This window comes from Nycticebus coucang, chromosome 6 (genome assembly GCF_027406575.1).
Source record: "Nycticebus coucang isolate mNycCou1 chromosome 6, mNycCou1.pri, whole genome shotgun sequence".
Taxonomy (NCBI): Eukaryota; Metazoa; Chordata; class Mammalia; order Primates; family Lorisidae; genus Nycticebus; species Nycticebus coucang.
The window spans coordinates 31302883-31309891 of record NC_069785.1 but is presented as its reverse complement, the minus strand read 5'-3'; the positions used below and the strand labels follow the sequence as shown (position 1 = coordinate 31309891).

The 7009-nt window shown below is 45.6% G+C and overlaps 1 protein-coding gene across 5 annotated transcripts in view; it reads right to left on the bottom strand.

Annotated features, from left to right (window-relative positions):
• Positions 1 to 318: 318 nt before the first annotated feature.
• SLC7A7 (solute carrier family 7 member 7) overlaps positions 319 to 7009 on the bottom strand; it is a 47352-nt gene continuing 40661 nt past the window's right edge. For 4 of the 5 annotated variants that reach the window (XM_053592990.1, XM_053592991.1, XM_053592993.1 and 1 more), the window contains exons 6-11: positions 4483 to 4606; positions 4115 to 4218; positions 2712 to 2808; positions 1394 to 1543; positions 997 to 1180; positions 319 to 812 (exon numbers count right to left, since the gene is read on the bottom strand). In XM_053592990.1, the coding sequence (XP_053448965.1) occupies positions 706 to 812; positions 997 to 1180; positions 1394 to 1543; positions 2712 to 2808; positions 4115 to 4218; positions 4483 to 4606 (766 nt within the window). In that variant the 3' untranslated portion in view covers positions 319 to 705. The remainder of the gene's footprint in view (positions 813 to 996; positions 1181 to 1393; positions 1544 to 2711; positions 2809 to 4114; positions 4219 to 4482; positions 4607 to 7009) is intronic. The other variant, XR_008380528.1, reaches the window with a different exon arrangement.

The following is a 7009-nucleotide window of genomic DNA, read 5'->3' as shown; positions in this document are numbered from 1 at the left end:
GGTTGCTGTAAGCGATGATGCCAGCATACTCTACCTAGGGTGAAAGAAGTAAATGTACGCAAATTCTTAATTTAAAAATGACATGAACTTTCATTCTTATGTACCAACAACCAAACATTAAAAAAATAAATACTTTACTACAGCAAATTAGGTTTTCTCTTGTCTATGTACAGAGAATGGTTTTATCAGCCTTCAGCAGCTAGCTTTAGACAGAAGAAGTACTCAAATACTTTGGAGGATAAGATTGTTTTTAGTCTTTCTGGATATTTTCTGGCTAAACATACATATAGACACTACATAAAATGAAGCCATTCAAACTTTAGAAACATAACCCTTTTATTGTCCAGCATCTGTGACAGTTTTGTCTCTCAAAAGGAGACAAGTTTAGAGCATTGTGGGCCTTTTAAAGGGAAAGAGGAGTGGGTAGGTTCACCCAGAGGTGCTACTAGAACAAGCCAGCATGCGACATACTCCCACCACAGTCTGCTTTATCATCCCTTTTAAAAAGTCTGGAACAATATGTAGCAAAACAAATAAGTTACTTTTCATCTCTCAAAAAATAATTTCAAAGGTTGAAGCTGCCTTGAATGGGCTTCTGGACAGCTGCCTCCAAAGAAGTGAGCTTTCCTTTTTTAACTTCCTTAGGTCCAACCGGTAGGAGACAAAAAGCCCCTGCTTCCCACATCTCAGGATTCCAGATGACATTTAGTTAGACTTGGGATCTCTTTGTTTGGGCAGCTCTCCTTCACCTTCCAAATCCATTTCTGCGGCAACTGACATACACAGGACCTGGAGGTACTTTGTGGTAGATGCTACAAAGAGAAACCTGAGTTGAAACTGGGAATGGGTCAACAGGGCTGAGTTTAAGTGGTCCTGAATGGGACTGGCCCTGAGGGAAGTGATTCAGTGAAGCTGAAGGGTTAATAGCAGGAAGGGGCTAAGGCAAAGGTGTTCTGGGAACCTAGATCTGCAGAAATCACGCCATACAATACTTACCCACAATCCTTCGAAGGCAAAGAGGCCGTTTGTGTTCTGGCACTCTGATGACGAAGAAGTAAAAGGGCAAGCCTGAGAGGGCGATGGCTATGCCGATGAGGGAGTTGATGGTGTCACTGTAAAGCGGAACAGCCACCAGGAAGATGGTGCAGAGGCAGAAAACAATGGGGAAGAAAAGGCTGAGCTAAGGACAGAGGAGATACAACTGGGGGTTAGATAGCCCAGGATTCTTAACAGCTAAAATAACCCTACCTGAACCTTCTTTCCATCCCCTTGCAACACACTGCCACCACCAGGTGCTAGACAAAGGTTCTGAATCAACTGCCTTGGAAGTATCCCCTGCAGCAGCAGCTGTAGCTGTTCCAGATAGAACAAAGGTAGAGTGAAGGTGTGTTACCTTGAGGGGACGAGGTCGATCTGGCTCCTTCCAGCGCAGGTAAAGCTGACCCACAATAGAGAGCCCCACAAAGAACCAGTAGCTGAAGCTGTAGTAGTTAATGAGCTGGAAGATATCCTCCACACACAAGTAGATCAGTGCCATGATACCCTGTAAGTATGAGCCCAAGTCACTTCCTCCCACAGTCTGTGTCATTAAAAGTGCTTTTCATTCCCTTTATCCCCCCACAAATCCATTCCCATCATCTTCTCCTCTGTTCCATTCCCTTTACCACTCTAGTTTCAGTACTTACTTCCTTCTCTACTAGAAGTCAGTAGCCTCTCACCTGGTTTTTCAGTCCATTCTTTAAGTTAACCCTCTCAAAACAATCCTCCAGCCTCAGCACCTGTAGCTCAGCAGCTAGTTTCCTTTTTTAACTTCCTTAGCTCCAACCGGTAGGAGATAAGAAGCCCCTGCTTTCCACATCTCAGGATTCCTGATGACATTTAGTTAAGACTTGGAATCTCTTTGTTGTGGTGGGCCCCTGTAGTCCCAGCTACTTGGGAGGCTGAGGCAAGAAAATCACTTAAGCCCAAGAGTTTGAGGTTGCTGTGTGCTGTGACACCGTGGCACTCTACCCAGGATGACATAGCGAGACTCTGTCTCAAAAAAAAAAATCCTCTAAAAGTCTTACACAAGGCCCTTCTCATGATGGCTCTAACCTACATTTCCAGCTTGTATTTCCTACTACAGATTGAATATCCCTAATCTGAAAACCTAAAATGCCCCAATGAGAATTTCCTTTGAGTGTCAGGTCAGTACTCAAAAAGTTTCAGATATTGGAGCAAATTTTAGATTTTCAGATTTTAGATAAGGGATACCCTACCTGCATTCAGCCCCACACTGCTTTACCACAGGGCTTTCTGATGCAATTTCTCTTACCTAAAGCCCATCTCTACCGTTTGCAATCCCAACTTTCAAAATGCACTTTGTCCGATAAGTATTTTTTCATTCACCCTCTACTCCCATGGAAGTGATCCTTTCTTCTCTTAGATATTATATTATTCACTATTTGTCATGGCAATCAATTGTTTCAGTGCAATCCATATACTTTATGCCTTATCTTAGACTACAGGTGGTTACCACCCTTCCTTATAGCAGTTAGATTCTCAATGTAGCATTTAGTACTGTGCCTGGTCCATGGGGAGTGTTTTGTTCCACAGATAATTTTTCTATCAGAATCTCCTTTACAGCTTTCAAAAAGCTAGAACAATCACTTTATTATTATAAAGTTTCCCTCAATAGCCTGGCTTTCAGTCTCATCCATAAGATCACTTACATTGAAAAGCAGAGAAGGAACTGGAGTGAATCGCTCAACATGGATCATACAGATGGCATCAGGGAGATGGCCTTCTCTTGAGCCCACAAAGAAAAGCCTATGGTAGATAAGATAGGAGAGGCTGAGAAAATTGTGGGACATGTATCCTGGTTTACCTGCCACATGGTCCTCCTACTGTGCCATCCCTTTCTTCAAAAGAATTTGAATAACATGGAATGGAGTTCAGTACTGAGATTAGTGAGAACTGGAGACTGCTAATGGGAACAAGAAGAGGTCGGGCCAAGTGTAGTGGCTCACACCGTAATCCTAGGGATGAGGTAGGAGGATCCCTTGAGCTTAGGAGTTCAAGACCAGTCTGAGCAAGAGCAAGACCCTGTCTCTACTAAAAAGAGAAAAATTAGCTAGGCACTGTCATGGCCACCTGTGGTCTCAGCTGCTCAGGAGGCTGAGGCAGGAGGATCACTTGAGCCCAAGATTTAAGACTGTGGTTCAAGCAGCTAAGGCACCAGCCACATACACCTGAGCTGGTGGGTTCAAATCCAGCCCCGGCCCGCCAAACAACAATGACGGCTGCAACCAAAAACTAGCCAGGCGTTGCGGCAGGCTCTTATAGTACCAGCTACTTGGGAGGTGGAGGCAGAATTGCTTGAGCCCAGGAGTTAGAGGTTGCTGTGAGCTGTGATGGTATGGCACTCTACCCAGGGCGGCAGCGTGAGGCTCTTTCTCAAATAATAATAATAAGATTGCTGTGAACTGATGACAATGCCATGGCACTCAATCAGGGCCACAGAGGGGGATTCAAAAGAGGTTGTGGGGTAGCACCTGTGGCTCAGTGAGTAGGGCACCGGCCCTATATACTGAGGGTGGTGGGTTCAAACCCGGCCCCGGCCAAACTGCAACAAAAAAATAGCCGGGCATTGTGGCGGGCGCCTGTAGTCCCAGCTGCTTGGGAGGCTGACACAAGAGAATCACCTAAGCCCAAGAGCTAGAGGTTGTTGTGAGCTGTGACGTCACAGCACTCTACCGAGGATGACAAAGTAAGACTCTTTCTCTAAAAAAAAGAGGTTGTGGTGTTATCTGGAGAACACAGGTGATTAAAGATTAAAGTCCAGATCCTATAAATTCTACCATCCCTACACTGGGTGCAGTGGCTCATACCTATAATCCTAGCGCTCCAGGAGGCCAAAGCAGGTGGATTGCTTGAGCTTAGGAGTTTGAGACCAACCTCAGCAAGAGTTAGACCTTGTCTTTACTAAAAAAACTGAGGCAAGATGATTGCATGAGCCCAAGAGCTTGAGGTTGCTGTGAGCTATGACACCATGCCAGAGTGAGACTCTGTCTCAAAAAAAATAAATAAATAAAAGTTCTGCCATCCCTGCCCCAGCAAAAGATGCCACTCTTACCTAGAAGCAGCTACAATGGAGGCATTGAGGCCACCAAAGCAGGATAATGCAACTGCCAGTGGAATTGTCCAATTGAATATTCCAAAAATCTGGTCTGCAAAAGTCTAAGAGAAAGGAATGGAAGAGAATGATTAGCAGAAGCTAAAAGGAATAAAAGGCATGGTCAGGTATACACCCAGTAGGGGGAATCTACTGGGAATGCAACCCTTGTTCCACAATGAGGATAACAGGAACTTCCTGCAAGCCTCGTATCCTAATTGAACTCCTTCAAGGCTGTCAACCCCCTTTCCAAGACCTTCAAGAGTTAGGATATACCCAGTAGCCCACAACACACCCTCAACCCTCTCCTGCTAGGGAAAGTCCTTTACCACAGCAACAGCATCACTGGCCAAGATGTCCCTCATGTCTAGCACCGTATAATAGGCCACATTGGTCAAGATGTATATGATGGTGACAATGGGCATGGAAATGCCAATGGCGAGCGGCAGGTTCCTACCACCAAGAAAAATAAAGGACACGTTAGCTCACAGTCACATCCCTATCTCCCCTTTAATCCTTGGACTCTGTACCACACCCATCTTTCCAGGGTTGGAAAATCCTTCTGCACTTCCTTTGTGCATTGTCTTTGAGGTTGCCTAGGATATTGGTTGAAGCTCTGAACTCTAAAGATTATTAGGGGAAAGGAATATCACATTAGGAGAAAGGGCTATCCAAAAAAAGAAGGCTGGGCACAGTGGCTCATGCCTGTAATCCTAGCACTCTGGGAGGCTAAGGCAGGTGGATTGCCTGAGCTCCCAAGTCCGAGACAAGCCTGAGCAAGAGTGAGACCCTGTCTCTAAAAATAGCTGAGCGCTGTGGCAGGTGCCTGTAGTCCCAGCTATTCAAGAGACTGAGGCAAAAGAATCGCTTGAGCCCAAGAGTTTGAGGTTGCTGTGAGCTATGACGCAATGGCACCCTACCAAGGGCAACAGAGTGAGACTCCGTCTCAAAAAAAAAAAAAAAAAAAGGGCGGCGCCTGTGGCTCAGTGAGTAGGGCGCCAGCCCCATATGCCGAGGGTGGCAGGTTCAAACCCAGCCCCGGCCAAACTGCAACCAAAAAATAGCCGGGCGTTGTGGCAGGCGCCTGTAGTCCCAGCTGCTCAGGAGTCTGAGGCAAGAGAATCGCGTAAGCCCAAGAGTTAGAGGTTGCTGTGAGCCGTGTGACGCCACGGCACTCTACCCGAGGGCGGTACAGTGAGACTCTGTCTCTACAAAAAAAAAAAAAAAAAACAAGGAACAATGTCACAGCATACTATCAGCACAGGAAGATGGGAGGCTACTTTGTTTTTTACATCCAAAGGTCTAGAAATAGAAGAAACTATGGAGGCAAATTGTGAAATCTAACATCTCCAGAGAAAAGATAGGCCTTCAGTACAAACAGCAGCTTGTGTATCTGAAAAAGCAACACAGGAGACATGTCTATCCAGCCCCCTTCCTCAGTTTGAGAACCTTGGAAGCATCCTAGCTGGTAGTCAGAAGAAAGATGCAAAGACCTCTTCATGTTCCAGTAGCCCAATAAAGCCATGATTCTTATAAACATCCTTGACAGACTATGAAAAGGAGGCCAGGTGCAGTGGCTCACACCTGTAATCCTAGCACTCTGAGGGACAAGGGGGGAGGATTCCCTGAGCTCAGGAATTTGAGACCAACTTGAGCAAGGTGAGACTCCGTCTCTACTAAAAATAGAAAACTTAGCAGAGTATGGTGGCGCATGCCCATAGTCTCAGCATCTCTGGGAGTCTGAAGCAAGAGGATTGCTTGAGCCCAGGAGTTTGAGGTTACTGTAAGCAAGGCTGACACCATGGCACTCTAGCCTGGGTGACTGAGTAAGATCCCATCTCAAAAAAAAAAAAAAAACTGTCAAGAGAGGAGAGGGGCAAATACTCTGGAGTCATTCAGTTTCTGTCCAGTAGGTGGAGGTACCATGTAGGCCTGACTCCTGCTACTATTACCTCAGCTCCTATAGCTGCAACACTGGACATGTATCAAGAATGCTCTGTGTTTCTCAAGCTGTTTCTTGGTAAGAGATTGTTATTCTTCTGACTTGAAAATTTACAGAAACTCCATTCCCTGGAAAATATTAGTTCCCAGAATCAGAATTTTAGAGCCAGGAAAGGCCCTGAAGTCTATGTAATTCAATCCCCTCAATTACAGGTAAGGAAGCAGCAAAGAGATGGTGGGGCAATTACTGCAAATCACTGGAAAGACAAATTCTAGGCTTTTTTTTTTTTTTGAGACAGCCTCAAGCTGTCACCCTGGGTAGAGGGCTGTGGTGTCACAGCTCACAGCAACCTCAAATTCCTGGGCTTGAGCAATTCTCTTGCGCCCCAGCCTCCCAAGTAGCTGGGACTATAGGTGCCTGCCACAACACCCAGCTATTTTTTGGTTGTAGTTGTCTTGTTGTTTGGCAGGCCCGGGCTGGATTTGAACCTGCCAGCTCTGGTGTATGTGACTGGCACCTTAGCTGCTTGAGCTACAGGCACTGAGCCAAATTCTAGGCCTTTTGCATCCCTGTCCAGTGCTCTCATCATTCTGCATGATTATAGGGTTGAGTGACTGAAAAAATATCACAGTATCATTATGAATTTGAGAAAGCAGGCAGTGATCAAAAGGGAAACAGAAAGATTTCTGTAAGTCTATATCCTAAAGGGGACATATTGTTGAAAAGGGTAGGTTTAAGACCTATCACTTAAGCCCAAGAGTTTGAGGTTGCTGTGAGCTGTGATGCCACAGCACTCTACCAAGCATGACGTAGTGAAACCCTGTCTCAAAAAAAAAAAAACCTAAGGTTCAGCACCTGTAGCTCGAGCAGCTAAGGTGCCAGCACATACACCAGAGCTGGCAGGTTCAAATCCA